Consider the following 19170-nt stretch of genomic DNA (forward strand, 5'->3'; position numbering starts at 1 on the left):
ACTTTCGGCACACGGCCAGATCGGCCACTTTATATGAGCTCCATGTTCTGTAGCAACTTCAACAGCATGCCCCTTCATGTGTCCAGATAAAAGATTGAAATACATTACATCAACCAGATGACAGATATATTCTCCTTATCCTAAATATATCCTGCCACTTACTTCAGTGATGTCCATCCAGATGTAGAGCAATGACAACCAGTTAAACACAAAGTTATCAAAGAACTTTAACAAATGCACTGATGATCAGATACAGTGACCACATTTATATACAATGAAAATACATTTCAATTAACATCACAAAGAAATAAGAGTTAAAAAAGATATACTTGAAGTGAAGTAATCCATATTGAGAATCTGTCCTCTGCCTTCAACCCATTAAGTGAGTAGTGAACACACACACACACACACGTTTGCATAAGACAGTTATTGAGCCCTTGATGACAGGCAGTTGTTTTATGTAAAAGGTTTTACTAAAGAAGTGATTAACATAAATGTACTTGCAGACCGGTGAAAAAAAACTTTTCAGGTGTTGTTCAAGGCAGCAATAAACATACACTATTTGGTTAAATGACTAAAATCAGAATATGAATAGCATATTTGTACATTAATATCATGTGCAATCATGTGTAACATTTATTTCTGAATGAATGAATGAATGTGGTATATCTACATATATCTCTTTCTGTATAGAGGCAAATAGCTGCACCCTACATTATAAATAAGAATCACGAATAACAGAAACTGTGCACATGGTCAATGTCAGCACAGGTAATGACTGCGCTCTTCAGCAGAAACACAGCCTTAAGAAATGACGGTTAAGAGTGTTTCACACAATATCAGGTACATTACAGACAGTTCAATTACACATAAAGAAATTATTCTCATAAAATGACAGATAGCACTAGTGTCTTGACACCCTTGTGAAGAAGTTGTTTACCATTATGACCATTTCAGTGTTTTGTGGGGTGTTTTGGACCCTCTGCAGTGGAATTTAATGAGGTTTGATTGGCTCTCATCGCGTCCCACCAATAGAACCCAACACACGCCCGCGTGCGACTGAAGCAGGCAGATCCTCACAGCTGACGCGCGCAGCGAGGGTTGAACGCGCGTGTCTGGAGATCTGACGCGTCCAGCGAGGGTTGAACGCGCGTGTCTGGAGATTAAACGCGCTTATCTGTGGAGTCTCCGGGCGGCATTCGCGTTGCGTCAAGGTAAGAACACCTTTGATTTGAACACACGCTCGTGTAATAAGTGATGTAGGTTTACTGATAAATAAAAGCCGCTGATCTGCGGTTCAGTTTGTTTCTCCTCTCACACCCATGAACTTCATTAAAGAAACAAGCAAACGCGTATTTAAAGTCACTAACAGTGTGAAAATAAACCTTTGATGTGTGGACATACAGTATAAGTTCACACTCTTTTGTGATCTGCTGTTACAGCCCTGAACGAGTATAGACTTGAGCCTGCAGCACAAAGCAGTGAGAATTAAAACTCTGCGGTTTCGTTACTTGCAGCAAATATTTGGACTGACCTGTGGTGTGTGTTTTCATGTGAGACTTTCTTCGATAAGACTTGTGTTTGTGTCGAGGGAATGATGCGTGTCTCTGTAAAGGCTCATGTTGAGGGAATGATGCATGCTTTTGCTGTTTGATGTAGTCAATGTGTACACCACATTCAAATAAAAAAAAAGCAGAAATGTTCCATAGTTTTCCATTTCACAAGCACGACAGTAGGATATTGTTAACAAGTCATGGGTAATGCTGATAGTATCTAGAGAATCATTTGACAAGCCATTACCCAAGACATGCACTTAACGACAATCATCCACAGTTTAACGTAGTTGTGTATTCTTTTTAGAGTTTTGTGTAGTGAAAGCGTTGTAACCACAAGTTTACCATGATATCAACATATGGGTCATTCTCATAAACCCACTGAAACATCATGGCAGTAAAGATTTGAATTATAACGCATAAAACAAATGATCATAAAAACGATAATTGTGTTCTCTACCTTGGACAAAACATGATTTAGAAATATAGAATTATTTTTCTTTATGTAAGAAAACTGAAATGTGTTGTTATTCAAACAGAGAAAAAAAACTCTTGGATGTTCTAATGGATGTTCCCATAAGGGAAATAATTATTGACAAAATATTAACTTATGCATAATAGAAAAAGTGTCCAAGACTATTATTCTCATCCTTTATAAAATGTTTAAAGTGACTGTACACACACACACACACACACACACACACAAATATATTTACATTTAGTTTGATTTGGAATGAAGAAACACATCTACTAGTACTTTTCAAATGATTAACAAGTTGATTACTTTATATTTGTATAGTAAAAAACTTGATATTCATTGTCAATACCAATACAGAGGTAGTTTTCCGCATTTGAAATGTATACGTTTCTATTAAAATATACTTCATTTATGTTCTATTATGTAAGATTAATAAAAACTTGCATCTATTGATAGGTTGAACACCGCCTCCACAGAAAATCAACAACTACTTTTCCAGTCCAAATAGAGCGAGCTAGCAATAAACATGCTGTTAAAGATCGCATAATACTGGCAGTGCCTGGCTGTGGAAGCACACCTTAGTAATGTGTGGTTGAAGTTTATTTTTACAGATGTTCAATCTCACGTGTGTAAAACATTGAGCATTTGTTTGCCTCATTTCACCGCGCATTCCTTTGTGAACAAGCCACAGGTCGATGCTGTATTTGCGGAGAGACTAAAATTAAAAAGCAGTGCTTTGCTGTCAATATTGATTCTGACAGGAATGCCGCAGAAATCTTATGTGAGTAAAACATATTTGTACTATGCGTCACTGTTGCTTTATTAGGAGATCGCTTGATATGTCCTGATAATGGGTAACCTAACGCTACGTGTCTAACCAAATTCACAGGAGACTTCACAACTGCTATCCAATCATAGCAGTGGGCGTTTACATCAAAGTCTTCAATAAGGCACGCCCAAAGAACAAGACGCTTTTGCAGACGTACGCACCACCGGCTGCCGGGCTTACCTGGTGGTATCCTGTAAGACTCGGGCCGATACCCGCGGCCAGCTGTGGACCAAGGCATCCGTGCCGAGGGGGCCTCGGTCAGGGAGTACCAAAGCGGGCAATGGGTGGTGTCCAGGGAGGCGAACAGGTCCACCTGTGCCTGCCCGAACTGCACCCAAATTAGAATCAGAATTGCGCGGGGGTGGGCCGCCAATCTCCGCAGGGCGTCGACTGACGAAAGAGCGCATCGGCTGTCTGGTTCAGGTCACCCGGGATGTGTGTGGCTAACTGAGACTTCGTCACCTACCGACTGAACAGGAGGAGGCGTCGGGCAAGTTGTGATAACTGCCGCGAGCGGATAACGCCCTGACGGTTGATACGCCACGGCAGTCGTGCTGTCCGACCAAACCCGGAGCACATCCCGGCCAGAGGGACGAGCTCGATCGCGCCCTTCGCCAGAAGAATAGCGACCTCGGCCCTAAGCACTGACTGAGGTGAAGAGGATGCCCCAAAATTTGGGTGGGCGCTTGGCAAAATGAATCGCGTAGCCGAGAGGGATCGTTCCCTCCAGCCACCGTGCCGGTCTGGGAAGAGCCAACCAGGCTCCCTGGGACCGAGACAGGGGGACCGGAGGTTCGATCTGCTTCATCATCGATGGCTGGAAGTACAGCTCCCTCGCCGTGGGGGGACCCTGGGGAGGAGAGCGGCTCTGCCGGGATGCCTACCTGGCGATACTGCAGCTCACCGCACAGTCTGACTGAGGGTGCTGGTGGCTGAAATGTACACCCGACCCTGTGCCTCGCCGAGACACAACGCGGGGTTGCCGAGCATCGTCCTTTGGAGGGTGAGAGCGACTGTGAGAAAAGCCCAGGGAGAGAGGAAGCTCTTTTTGTGAGAATGTGGGCACCAGGCCCTGAAAAGGCCTGGGTAGTGTTGCTGGGACGGGCAGGAACCGTCCCAGTCCGACCCTCCAGCGATGTAGAGGCTGGGGTCGGGCCTGGTGAACTCGATCTCCCTGGCCTCATCTCGTCAGGAACGCTTCTGCTTCCGTGGCGGTTGGTGATGAGATGATGCTCTCCTCTTTGACGGCTTCCTTCGAGAGCCCACCTGGGTAGGGGGCGCTGGAGCCGGAGTCTGTGTCGAACAGGGGTGGGGCTGCTAGGAAGCAGACGGCGCGCGGGACCTCAACGGCCGGAATGCGACCGGGTCACGGTGGGGCAGGATTTGCTTGATCGCCTCCGTCATCTTCTTTACCGTCGAGAACTTGCGGGAGAAGTCCTCGACTGTATCAACAGCCCGCCTTGCGAGATGGGAGCGTCGAGAAAGCGAACCTTCACACCATCCCACATCTGCGCAAGGTTAAGTCAGAGGTGCCGAAAACTTACAAGCCTTGGAAGGGAGCCTTGGTTGAACTCTCCATGTGGCAGTCCACAAGAGCATGGTTGACTTCTCGACGTCCGCTTCTTCGGGGTCGCATGTCAAGAGGCCGCCCTCCGATGCTGCGAGCAACATCTCATCGTTGTCACGCCCCGTGTCCGAGTGCGTGACTGAAGAGTGCGTTGCACCCACGAGCACAGCGGGACATGCCACGCTGAAAGAAATTTGCTCTTTTAGAAAGTACTCTGGCTTTTATACCTGGATGTCCGGGGCGGGGACCGGCATGCAAATCTCATTTGCCAATTTTCATCGGCCTTTTCAAGTCAGTCAGAGATGATAGTTTCTCAAGTCAACCCCATTCTGTCGACGCAACGTCGAGAGACCGACAGAAAGGGAACAGTGTGTTTGTCGAGCTGGCCTAAAAAACCCAGGTAGAAAATAGCCTATAACTTATTTAGGTTTTTGAAGGTAAAAACCATGCGAACGTCATAAGTAGACCTCATACAACAATATAATACAATATAAAGGGCCAGTTCATGACATCTTCAAAAGGTCAGAACAAGTTTTTATAATGAATGGGCCTCAATCATGAAACATTCCTAAATATATGAGTAAATTCCGAGTAGTTTGCATGCAAAATAGACCTTCCCGAAAACTTTCCTCTGGATTCACAAATACTTTGTAAACGTTAGATTTCATAGGAAAATGGGGTTCTTAATGAATTCCAATCATTCGCTTACAGGGTGCTCATGCACCTGGGTTTAAATGAATATAAAGGACATTTGTTTACACTGGTACTTGAAACCAAGATTTCATGAGAATTACCTTTACTATGGTATTTTTAGTTAAGAGAGAGTCTACGGAGTCTACTGAGTCTACTTCAGCTACAGTTTGTTCACACTGTTCTTAGGATTGTAGCTTACATATGATCTGATGTTTTGAGATTTAATGTTTAGATCTCAATCACCTTTCCTATTCCTTGCCGTTGTAATGATTTGCAAAATTGAGTCCAGACAGGAACATGTTAACTGCCTATGATGAATCACATCACTGTTTCCCGACTCTTGTGACTCGTTTTGCATTAAATTGTTTTCTAAATGCCTGAATGTCTTAAATGCAAACCTGGGCTGGGTTTCCTGAAACCTTCTTAATGCTACGTCATTCTTAAGTTATAGAGCAGTAGCGACATATTTTTTAAGACTGACATAGTGATACGAAGGTTTTGGGAAACCCAGCCCTGATCCTCTTTGAACAAGGCATGACAGCAGCTCTATCAGGGTACTCAATATAGAACCTACAGTACCGAAATAGAGGGGTTCTGTCTTAATGTATATGATTGGTTCAACTCCGGCCCTAAAAACTTGTGGGACTGTATCCGTGGAAACTACACCGTCGGCTATTGCGGATGCAAAATGTTGTGTGTCAAGGCGGAACAGTGGACCACAGAGGCTTGGGAGTTGGGAACCACTGCTGTAGTACATATTATAATATTAAGGGTTTTGCTTGAGACAACGTTTCCAAAACAAACTAAGCTTCTTGTCTGAACACTTCTACTAAACATATTAGCTGCAGTAATGCATATGTAGATGAGGGGAGTTGATCCAGTTACATAAGGATTATGAAATATGTTCCTCAGAATAAAACATACAATTGTTCAAGAGTTTTTTTAGCTCAGGGTACCAGTTGCCACTGATCCGAAACAGCTCTGTGTTCAAAATTGTGTTAAAAGTGTTTGGTACACAATGCACAGTCTGGTAAAAAGAATTTGCCTTACAGCTGGATCAATGTCAAATACATTTTACAGTGTCTAAACAGCGACTAGAATTATTTAATATATTTCTAATAAAATTTTATTAAGGGTGACCCCAAACAGTTGAAGATTCAGTGCTTCGATAGGAGGAGCCTGATTTGACTACCAATCTCACAGTCGAATCTTCTCAGAGGTGTTATGCGATGGGGATCATGCCATTTGGGTTATATGGGCAGTGGCATAGCAGACAGGCATGCACTGCGCCGCCAAAATATAATTTATGATGTAAAGAAATGGGGTCTACATTTTTAGGTTTGGGTACGAAAACCCCTGGCCCATGTGAGCGCGAGGTCTGTTTATGACCCAGTGCAGGATCGCATCTCTCCGCGTCTTCGGTGCTGGGAGACCGGTAACGAGAAGCAGCTCGTTCCACAAGCACCCGCAGATAACTCGCAAATGAACAACGTACACCGTTTCCAAACATCTGTCTGTATGTTTGAGCATTTCAATTTGAATTAACACTTTGTCTGTAAATGCACATAGTATGTTATTTAGACTGAACTTTGCGCTGCATCATACAACCAAAATCAATGCATATGACAAGCACAGCTCAGACTTTCTGAACTGAAAGCAAAGGAGAAACAGTGGGCAGGAAAAAAGATGAAAGGGGCTTTTTGATTGTTTAAATGTTAAGATGCTTTATTGCATTCCTCCTTTACATGTGGTAAAAGTAACTGTTATTGGTAGTTCATTGGTAATGAACTTGTTGTATTCCCGTTTGTAAAATAGTTTTTTATCAGGGAGATCTGGTCAGCATAAATGTACCTGATGTTTAAGGAAAATGTCCAATTTATTTAGCGCATTGTGACTTGATACTGGCTTATTTCGTTTCATTTCTCATTTTTATTTATTTTAAAGTTCTATTTTGTTCTAAACCAATTCTGTAAATTAATGTGTGATTGTTTTGTTGTGCATCAATGTTGCACTGCACTTTGCGCTGTACTCTTAACCACCTGGTGTCGCCCCAAACACACGTATGATTAGACTATCAGACTATAGTCAAGACATGATAATTCTGATTAGACTATGTAAATACTTAGTTACATTTTATTAATGTAAACAATAAGAATCAAGAGGGTTATCATGGTGATTCATGTGAAATTGCGATTAGGGTGTTGTATTCGATGTGTGTGTATTCACCTATATAGAGGGAGTATTATACAGAGAAGTGCTAGTTATCATGAAGTCAAAGATTTAGTAATTGCCCCCCACTGTTAAATCATGAATTCACTGTGATTAATTGAGTATTTAAGTTCAATTATATTAGCCACACCCAGGTCTGATTACTGCCAGACATGTTAAATGAAGAAATCAATTAAATAGAACCTGTATGACAAAGTGAAGTAAGCCAAAAGATGTCAAAAAGCAACACACCATGTCACGACCTAAAGAAATCCATGAATAGATGAAAAACAAATGAATTGTCACATGTCATAGTTACAAAGCCATTTTTAAGGCTTCAGGACTCCAGCAGCCATGGTGAGAGCCATTATCCACAAATAGAGTAACGTGGAACACTGGTGAACCTTTCCAGGGGGCCCGTTTCAATAAGGAGGTTCAACCAACACCGAGTTAAAATGTGAATAGAGATTTGAAACTGAGATTTTGGTTTCAGAACAGCCGATTTGAGTTAGTTCTATCAACTCTGGGTAGACTTACCTTTTGTTAAGTGCGTGGACCATGACTACGACAAGCTGTGATTAATGGAGCTCCCGTATTACGATTCACCTTGGCAACAGCACCAAAAAAAGCAACATGGCGGCAAAAGGCGCTTGAGAGTGAGGCACACCTTCTGCTCTGCATACAGTGGATTTACTAATGTGCTGACAATGACTTGAGTTTAAAATAATAAATTGATACATCTACCAATAAACAAATCAAACTGCTAGCAACCCTGTCATCTTTAGGAATCTCAGGCTCCTCTCTCCGCTTGTTTAAAGCCTACGTCTCTGGCAGATCCTTCAGGGTGTCATGGAGGGGTTCACTGTTGAAGTCCCCAAAGACTACAAGAGGACTGCCATCCTCCGAGAATGATAAGAGAAGCACATTTTACTCTTCATTGAAGTTGTGAAGAGGACCTGGGGAGCGGTACACAACAATAATACTGAGTTGGAGAAGTGATATTAACAGCGTGGTATTCAAACGAATAGTTATTGCATAGGGAAGATAGTGTGAAATATTGTCTTGCGTCTTGGGCAGGAGCACTGTCTGCGGTGGAATATATGAAACTGGAAACATATGATGTTAGTATACAATTAAATAAAAACTGATGTGCCTTGCCGGTGTCTTTGCTCGGTGGAGTCGCACAGGTAGAATCGCAGGTCTTTACTCTCGTCAGTCTTCACACGAGGAGGGCTGCACACAGGGGCGCAACTACTCAGTGTTAGGGGGGAATGCAGAAACTGTTTTGGCGCCCCCCAAATAAAAAAGTGTGCCGACATCATCATGTATGGGCTTGAAATAATAAAAGTTTATATTAAAAGTATATCAGACAGCTACTGTAAGCCTACCATAATTATATGGTATATGGACACAAATATATAAAAATGTATTCATGGACATTTCTCTGCCATTTCTTTCTTTTTGCCGTATCTAAAACGTACCGATCCGTACCGAAACGTGACACAAGTGTATCGTATCGAACCGAACCCTGAATTTTGTGAACCATTACACCCCTACCTTTTCCATATTCATAATATTAAGAAATGAATCTGTTGGTATCAAGTTGGTATCAAGCTCCCTCTACACTTCCACCTAATGTTAGACCCAATCCTGTTGCTTTCCCCTGTCTTTCCTGATCCACCATCCTCACACCTGAATAAAATGAACTTTGCTGTTAAATATAGCAGCCTAAATAAAACTTTTAAATCAGCCTAGGGATGGCATCAGATAAGACAACTATTATGCAGTGAGGTTGTGCTGCTGTTGAAATTACATTAACATTTGGGATTTTAAAAAGTACAAATATGACACACACACATACATATAGAAAAGTAATTACAGGGTCACATCTCTCTCTGTTTAAAGGTCTGTACTGATATATATACATACATACATACACATATACCACAGATCTTTAATGAAGGAGAAATGTGGCCCTTGCAGCTTCCATGTCACCCAGCAGATGTAAAGTAGCCTGTATGTCTGACAGCACAGCTGAGCTAACATGAAGCTAATGATAAAACAATCCATGATAAACCAGCCTTATTGCATAAGTAATGTTTTCCAGCTTCTAGTCATTTATTGTGCATGCTACCATATATTTACCAGTTCTTATTTTACTTTAATAAAATTGAGATATGTCATGCATGGCATTGGTAGAATAGGGTTTAACCAAAATATAAATGTAGATATCAGCAGCAACATTATTTTGCATTTAAGTTAGCAAACACTTGCCAGTCAATATTTATATTTGCAAGCCTCCAAGTTTGGTAGAAAATCTATTCATGATTCCGACAGTCGGTTGCTCAGCAAGCTCGCTAGCTAACGTTAGTCTGTTAACATGAATATTGTATTTGCAAGAATAGACGTCACATTATAAATCTAACCTGTTACCTTTCACCATCCACGTATTTAGCTGCTGTTGCATCCCTTGACAGGACGTCTCCTTTTTCCATCTTTCTTTTTCTATTTTAGCCCCCGATGGCTTTTTTGGTTTATCCATCTTTTTCAAATTTAAATTTCAACGACAACTCACCAACGTTACTGCGTACTTAACGTAACTCACGGCACCCCGCCCACTCGCGATATTACCCTTCTTTCTCTAAATAAATGATATGATGGAATCTTATCAGGGCACCGGTGCCGCCTAGCCTGTTAGTCCTCTAAAATGTATATTACTTTTTATTTTATAAAAATTTATATAACTTTTATTATTTCACATTTTTTAAACCATCGCGTTGGCGCGCCCCTATGCACCGCATATAGCGCATACCCACTTTTTGCGCCACTGGCAGCACACGAGGGCTGACACTACTGTCACACTTACTGCACCAGCGCAGAGGCACTGCTTAAGTATGTGTTGAGATTAGTGTGAACAGAATAGAGCTGAACATGCCTTCTAATATTATATAGAACGTACTTTTTTAACAGCCGATAGGTAGGTACTTATTCAAATTCAGTGCGTACTGTCGCAGTATGCGATTTCGAACGCAGCAATAGAAGAACTAATCGTTCTTCTTCTGTTAATGCACAAGAGCGCCCTCTGGCTTTCGGATGTGGCGCCATTTAACCAAAATTTATTGAGAAACATAAGAATAGATGTATCGCCCAGCCCTAGAAAATATGATATTTTAAGAGCGGGCCCTAAACAGCATTTCATAAAAGCCAACAGTCAAACATGGTGATGATGGTGGTGTGATGGTATGGAGCTGGTTTGCAGCTTCGGGACCTGGACAACTTGCCATAATTGTGGAACCGTGAATTCTGCGGTCTACCAGAAAATCCTGAAGGATAATGTCCAGCCATCAGTTTGTGAGTTATGTAGCAGGACAATGATCTGAAACATAGCAGCAAGTCCACCTTTGAATTGCAAATTTTTTTTTGATTTGGAGTGGTTCGTGAAAGTCTGGATCTAAATCCAATTACGATGTTGTGGCATGACCCTAAACAGGGTCTCCATCCAACATGCTGGAACTTGAGAGGTACTGCAAAAAAGAATGGGAGGAACTGGCCAAAAATGGGTGTTTCAGGCTTATAGCATCATACTCAAAAAGACTTGAGGCTGTGATTGCTGCCAAAGGTGCTTCAACCAAGGTTTGAGCAAAGACTGTGAATGCTTATGTAAATGTAATTTTGTCGTTGCTTATTTTAATTACATTTGAAGAGATTAAAAACAAACTTAATTTCAAGTGGTTATTATAATAAATTAAATCCATTTGGGTTGAGGCTGTAACGTAACAAAATGTGGAAAAGAGAAGCGCTGTGAATACTTTCTGCATGAACAAGTTTTGGGCAAAATGTCTGCATATAAAGTCACACCAAAGGTTTTCAGCTGGACATTTTTGTCTAATTCATATAAATTAATTTGATCGTATTTGTACATTTTAGTATGATTTGCTTTCGAGCCAGTGATGTTAGCTTTAGGGAAGAAAGCCTTTGTTTTTTATCTAGTATTGCAAGATTCAAAACAAAAGATACAAGAAGGTTCAGGGTTATTTTTATCATCAAGTCATGCAAGTCCACTAACTTATTGGTTTGCCTTTAAAACGCAACATTTATTCCAGTAAATGTGTGTCAGTGTAGGGTCTGCTAACCATGTGCCACAGCAGTGTGTTGTGCTAGTGTAGCTTACCAAAGACAAGATGATGTATGAATCTGCTGCTGCATTTCATTTTGCATTTGAGCAGTGTTTGATATGGAGGAAAAACTTGTGTCATTAGAAAAACATTCATAGATCAGAATCAGGATTTCTGAAAAGTATGAGCGTGACAACGTTTTATATAGCTGCTATTCAGAAAGCAGTCTTGTCACAGTACACAAAAATACACCACGTATAATGCATAAAACCAAGTCTGACCGATAGAAAATAACAGGGTTAGATACATCTTCACTGTATTTTCTGCAACCATCATGGTTTACTGGTTTAGAGAAAGGCCTTTTTTGTCTTTATGGAACATTCCAGTGTTTTGTTCAGTAAACATGTGCTTTGTGCCAATGACATTTACCTCCGCAGTGACACATGGACACTGTCGAGATAGATTCACCTCTCTTTCAGCTCATTCATTTTTATCCGTCTGTATTGCTTAAGTTCTGAATCTTCTGTGGATTGAAATGGCCACTGATTGTTTTGAAGTCATGCATCCAAAGTGAAAAATAAAGTAAAGTAAACCCTGTTTGTTCATAATCAACTTTTGAAGTGGAGTTCATGTGAGATCTTCAAAATAACCCGATATCTTAGTCTTCTATGTAATTGTCTTCTAAATATACATTTACATTTAGCAGATGCTTTTATCCAGAGCGACTTACAAAGAGTTCAGAGAGCAATAAGCGATATGTCATACAGAGCAATAATACAATAGGTGCTAATGCAAAGATACTAGTTTCAACAAAAGCTTGACCACTACCTGTTGAGCTTTGGTTAGGGTTATGCTATACACACATATACAGTATATACAGTTTATACAGACATGTGTTGATGTATTGAATTTTACCAGTATATTCTTTCCTCTCTTTAAATACAGGAAGTTTTGCGGGAACCAGAGGGAACATTTCATCCGACTCTACAGCTCAAGATGATTAAAACACCTGTCACCGCTTTCTTAATCGGTAAGTAATTATTATACTTGTATGTCTGTTTGAGATTCAGTTTGTATCATACTTGTCAACCTTGCGCTCCTCCACCTTCCATTTGAGAATGCCCCACAGATTGTAAATAGGCTTTAGGTCAATCACCTTTACCCTCAGCTTCTTAAGCAAGACAGTGGTCTTCTTGGAGGTGTGTTAGGGGTCGTTATCAGGTTGGAATTCTGCCCTGCGGATCAGTTTCAGGAGGGAGGGGATTATGCTCTGCTTCAGTATTTCACAGTAAAATGTTGCCATTCATGGTTCCCTCAATGAACTTTAGCTTCCCTAAAGACGGCAGCACTGATGCAGCCCCAGACCATGACACTCCCACCACCATGCTTGACTCTAGGCAAGACATACTTGTCTTTGTACTCACCACCTTGTTGACGCCACACACCCTTGACACCATCTGAACCAAATATGTTTATCTTGGTCTCATCAGACCACAGGACACGGTTCCAGTAATCCATGGCCTTAGTCTGCTTGTCTTCAGCAAACGGTTTGTTGGCTTTCTTGTGCATCATCTTTAGAAGATTTTTCTTGAACAATTTAATGCCGTGTGCAGCGAATGGTCTGAGCACTGACAGGCAGAGCCCCCACCCCTTCAACCTGTGCATCGATGCTGGCAGCACTCATACGTCTATTTCCCAAAGACAAACTCTAGATATGACGCCGAGCATGTGTCCTCAACTTCTTTTGTAGCTCAGTTTCAGGGTCTTGGCAATCTTCTTACAGCCCATGCCATCTTTATGTAGAGCAACAATTCTTTATTTCAGATCCTCAGAGATCTCTTTGCCATGAGGTGCCATGTTGAACATCCCCTGACCAGTATGAGAGAGTGAGAGCGATTACACCATATTAAACACACCTGCTCCCCATTCACACCTGAGACCTTGTTACACTGATGAATCACATGACACCGGGAGGGGAAATGGCTTGTACTCACTTTTGTTCCCAGCGGTTTAGACATTAATGGCTGTGTGTTGAGGGAACAGCAAACTTACACAGTTACACAAGCTGTACACTCACTACTTTACACTGGAGTAAAGTGTCATTTCTTCAGTGTTGTCACATGAAAAGATATTAGAAAATAAAGACGCTATTTGGTGTATTTGACTTCATTTTAATATTGTTGCTTAGAAACAATACAAAAATACATATTAATAACCAAAATCATTTCGAATTTAATATATACACAATGTTTTCAGCAATGATAAAATGCATCTGATCTAGATTTTGACTTTTTATGTTGATTTATCAACATCAGTAGCCTAACATTATTGTCTTCTCTCTCTGTCATGAGCTGACGGAGGCTAATATTCAGGTGTGCTCTGATTCAGAATACCAAACCGCAAGCAACTTATTATTGTGTTTATCATTATATTCTAATAATGTACATAGTGGTGGATGATGATGTCTTAAATTGTCTTAAGCTGTCTTAAAGACGGTAGTTTAAAGCCATGATTTAATGCATGTTTACCTTGAACAGACCCTTACTGATACTGAACGCGTTCTTCTTTTATGGCGTTCTTCTTTGTGTCAAGAGGACATACCGCACCTACTGTCCCTGTGTGTTAATATATCTGATCTTATGTTTGACATCTCATATTTGACTGTTACTGTATAAAAAAAGTGTGTGCTTCACTGTAGCCAAAGTGAACAGGTTTAGGTTGCAAACATTTGACGTCACAGATTTTGACCCCCCAAAAATGGTGGGCTCAGACTAAAAATATTTGTTTATATTGTTTACAAATAGTGTGACAGTTACACTGTTTTTTATTTAACATTTATACAGTCAATGCCATTGTCAGTAAATTAATCCACACATCTCTCTATACCAAAGGTTCCTTTTAAACTATTGAAATAAGTTGTGCGTCGGGTTTGGTGTGAGTCAGGTTTGAGTCTCTTGTCAGAGGAGTTTTTCCGTACCGTAACATCACTTTGCAAAGTTAATTCTTTTAAGGTTGTTTAGGCTTGCCCTTAACCATCCAGAATCTGCTTTTTATTAATAATACATCTGTTCATACAACAAGTAAATTACAGACATATTTTTTAAAACAAGTTAGAAAATGAATATTGGATTTAAAGTCTCAGGATTATGTGTCATTGGTTGTGGCAAATTTGTTGTTGGCATTGCAAAAAGTGAAATTACGTAAATGATGGACCAATCCTTTGTTATTGTTTCATGTTTTTGTTCGTAGCAATTCTGCTGAGCTGTAGTGAAGCGAGGCCAAATGGGAAGAACAAAAAGCAAAAACAAGGTATATGTTGCACAGTGATACTTGAATAGAAATATGACGTCTCATCATTTGTGACTGTTCTTACGTGGCTTCTGTTCGTTCAGTTGTTCCTGCCGTAGAGTGTGACGTACGGGCCGGGAGGATCAATTTGCCTGAGTTTATTGTTAAGTGTCCCGCAAACTGCAGAGAGACTAAAGAGAGGGTGTACGGGACAGGAGTGTTTGCTTCTATATCCAGTATCTGCAATGCAGCCATTCACAGGTAAGCTCAGCCTGTTAGAACCCGTGTTTCAGAAACCATGAACTTTCTTACATACTGTAGGATCATTGTTACAGTAATACACCTTCATGACAAAATGACATTTAATCTCAATATATTACAGAATACAGCAGTATATCAGTATGTGTGGCATCATCACAAGAATGTTTCTCTCAGCCACTCAACTGTTCACTTATTCTTAAGAAGGGTTGGGTGGTGTTAGAATTCAATCTTGTTCATTCCCAGTTTATTTTTCAAAGTTGTAAAAACATTTCGATATCAACCTGTTTGGTCATTTACCCTGCTTATTGATGCATGTACTGTATGCATATAAAATGTATATATTTATGAGCTCCGTTTTGTGTATATCCACATATCAAACATGTTATGACCGATTGATTACAATTGATTCGTTTTACCATAGTTTAACTACAAATATCATGGTTAACCTGTAGTTACTATAATTAATTGTGGTTAGGGTTATGGCTATAAAACAGGCTTTTATTGAGATATCAGTAGATCACAAGTCTGAAAATGTGCACACTGGAATTGATAGAAGGAACAGAAATTTAAATTTGATATAAAATATCTGATTCGTAACTTTTGCATTCCGGCTCCAGAATTGAAATTCATTTTTGATTTCCAACCCTATTCTTGCATGTTCAAAATTTGCCAAAATAGTTTTCTTCTGTGTTTTGTGTTTGGAGCATGTGTCCACACCGATTCATGTTTCTTCATGCAGTATTTGGGGATGGTGAGGTAGTGATCAGCTGTCATTGTAATCTTCTGATTATCCACACCAGACAGTTAAAGAGTTACAGACTCAGTGACTGATGGGTAGGACTGTATTAGCAGGTTGAACGTTCTATCACAATACAGTCAATGTATGAGTCCCACCTCAGGTCCTGAGTGACGCTAAAGTCCAGAAACATAAGCAGTATAAGAACATTTCAGCTCCGGGTTGTTTTGACTGCACCAGCTGTTCAGACTTCCTTCTCTATGATCTCTTGGCTTCTGCAGATGTTCTTCACAAAAGAATATTTGTCTTTTGTTGTTTATGTGGTGTAGGAAGAATCATGTAACTGTCCCTTTACATTTCTAACTCTCCGAACCTGAACAACTCATTTTATCATTGATTTCTCCTCCATATTAGGCAGTGGAAAACGCAAGCTTTGTGGTTGTAAGGTCTGTGTTCTTTAGATTTACAGTAGAGGAAAGCCCCACTGTACTACAGGAGAAATGTTTGGATCAGTAGCTACTGTGCTGTATTCACTCTATGCAATAAAAAGAAACATAACATTGTAATTAAATATGAGCGATCCTAACAAAAGACCCATGGAGGCTCCACTCTCTCACTCAAGAGTTCAAAAAGAGTTTCGGTTAAAAAAGGAGCAACTCAATCTTCGTGAGAGGAAATACCAAACAACAAACCAAATCTAGTTAGAATTTTTAATCGAAACCTAGAACACATATGATAAACACAATTCAAATATACGCATCTCCCTAAAGATATATACATAACAGAGAATTCTAAACAAAATAAAAAAGCACCCATAACCCTATCATGCACGGATCAGGGCAACAATCAAAAGCAAGGTAGGAGGCAAAATAATTCCAAGCAATTTATCATATTCATATTTTATGAAACTGATTACGTAATGATGTTAAAAAGCAAGTACACCATTTTAAAGAACAAATGCCTTTCATTAGAATATTTGGACATTGAAATTGGAATGATAAAGAATAACTGGAGATAATAAATAAAATTGATACTTCCGGTCCTTAGGCTAAATATGATTGGTTGATTTGCGTTACAAGCTTTGATGATGGCAGCAGTTTGCCAGTAACTTACTGTAGATTTACATTTATGTAATTTACTTGCAACAGATGACAGATCATTATTAACAAGTGTTTATCTTTACAAAACAATACAATAAAATAACTGTCATGATTCTGCCGCATCATATCATGTTTCTCTTGGTTAAGTGGCAGGATCATGACAGAGTCTCATGTCAGGTTATAATTCATGTTGTTATAATTGCTTCCAATGTTTCCTCATCTGTAAGTCGCTTTGGATAAAAGCGTCTGCTAAATGACTAAATGTAAATGTCTTGTGTGAAGAGAGGCAGTGGCCCTTATGGCCTTCCATACGCTCTCTCCGGTCTCATCTCTGTTCCCGTCCTCTCGTCTCTTCGTTATCGATTCATGCCCTACACCTGTTCCCCTCTTGATTTGGTCCCTTATTTAATGCCCTCGTGTGTTCTGTCTTGTTTTTGTCAAAGTGCTCGGTCTGTCATTGCAAAGCAATCATGAGCGGCGTATCCGCTGCGATAGTTCTGGCAAAGGATCAATTGCATCACATGCATGCTGGGACAGTGTTGCTCTCTATTTGAGTCTACATTTAAATTGAATAAACATGCACACGCAAAAGAAGAGGAATGCGACAGGCCCCTAAGTGATTTGTACAGGGCATTGTAAAAAACCCAGCCCCCATAGCCCGCTTCTAGTGCCGCCCCTGCCAGAGGCTTAAATACGGCTACAACCACTCCCATCACTAATATGGTGATAACACAAGTAGAGGAAAACAAACCAATATATCTTTCCCCCAAAATAGAAACATACCTGTAACATTACATTTACATGCATACATTTTGTTCATTATTCCGATTAAGGAATCCAAAAATAGGGAACACTATAAAGTCATCCGATTGATTTGAGCATTTACATGTGACGAGCTTCAAATGGGATAACATCTGTTGACTATCATTGCTTCTTTATTTTATTTAAAGTGTTCCACATCATGCCACGTTGCACATACACAGAACACGTACATATGACATAACATGATTCAGAAACATATAAGCCCAATGGTACTTTGATGTCATATGCCAGTCTGTCTGCGTAGTGTTGCATGAAGTCGAACACAGTCTCTGTGCCATGCTGCTTCACAACTGTTAAGTGAAATGTGAATTTAAGGATGATGTGATTGTAGATATGGACACGACAGTCATTTCCTTCAGCTTAAATCAGCTTTTATTTATTGGATAGTTCGCTGGGTCTGATAGGGTAGAAGGCGTGATAGTTAATGCGGATCGGCTGCGATTGCTGATGCCGATCAGCCGGGCTTGATTATATGCTCCATCTCCTCACGAACTTTGATAATAAAAACATCATTTACACAATTTAATAAAGGACCATAAAGATGATGCGAAGAAGCAGGCCACCCCTACGCTCCAAGAACACCATTGGGACATAACAGACGAAAGAACGGTCAGCATGAAATATTCTCAGAATCACGCTTCTAGATGTGCAGCCAATCCCTGTACACACACACAGAGCAAGGCACACATAAATACAGATGCCGAGGATCATAACACCAAATTAAAACAATAAAACCATATATACAGACTATTCCATATGTACGTATATATTCAACCATTTATTCCACATTGTGTTTGTTTGGGAGGATGTGTTGGATTGTTGTCATAAACTTCACTTCCCACTCTCTCTCCCTCTGCGCTTTTCCAAAGTGACAAAAGCCCAAATAAGGAGCTAATCTGGAGAATTTGGTAGGAAGTGGCCTGACTGATGCAGTAAAAGGCAGACAGAAGGCATTGTGTTTGGATTAATGGCTTTCATCTGGAAGTCATGAAACACACTTTGTGTTTGGATCTCAATAAAACAGAAGTTGTTCTTATTTAATGTAGTAAAGGCACATGCAGCGTGTGAATCTGTGGGTTACCACTTTGATCATTAATCCAACACAAACAGCAGTCAAAAACAGAACCCAGACTGACTGTTCACTAGGTTCAAGTTCTGCCTTATATCCTGACATCTCATGCCATAATAATAACTCTGCATTTTGAAGTTAATATTTTCACAAACTTTGTTTCAACATAATCCTCCCAAGCGTCGATCCCTGCATAGCCCATGGGTACTCTCTCACATGCTTGCCATTTGTTGCTGTTATTTTGTTGTCAGCGGGGTCATCACTAACTCAGGAGGAAAAGTCATTGTGAAGAAGATGGCGGGAGAGACCATCTATAAAGGCAGCTTTGCCAACGGTGTCAGATCTCTGTCCTTACCCAACTGGAGGGAGTCGTTTTCAGTCTCAGGTAGAGTCGTTTTTGTTCTGTTGGAAAGAAGTAGAAACATTGTTTAACTGCTTTCATCTGTTGTAT

At 40.4% G+C, this 19170-nt stretch overlaps 1 protein-coding gene across 2 annotated transcripts in view; it reads left to right on the forward strand.

Moving 5' to 3' along the window:
- The first annotated feature begins 1036 nt into the window (after positions 1-1036).
- The window catches only part of vit (vitrin), a 60847-nt gene continuing 42713 nt past the window's right edge, over positions 1037-19170 (forward strand). For both annotated transcript variants that reach the window (XM_079473731.1, XM_079473732.1), the window contains exons 1-5: positions 1037-1214; positions 12389-12473; positions 14693-14752; positions 14836-14992; positions 18971-19104. In XM_079473731.1, coding sequence (XP_079329857.1) covers positions 12440-12473; positions 14693-14752; positions 14836-14992; positions 18971-19104 — 385 coding nt within the window. In that variant the 5' untranslated portion in view covers positions 1037-1214; positions 12389-12439. The remainder of the gene's footprint in view (positions 1215-12388; positions 12474-14692; positions 14753-14835; positions 14993-18970; positions 19105-19170) is intronic.

The sequence above is a fragment of the Barbatula barbatula genome, assembly GCF_947034865.1.
Source record: "Barbatula barbatula genome assembly, chromosome: 14".
Lineage (NCBI taxonomy): Eukaryota > Metazoa > Chordata > Actinopteri > Cypriniformes > Nemacheilidae > Barbatula > Barbatula barbatula.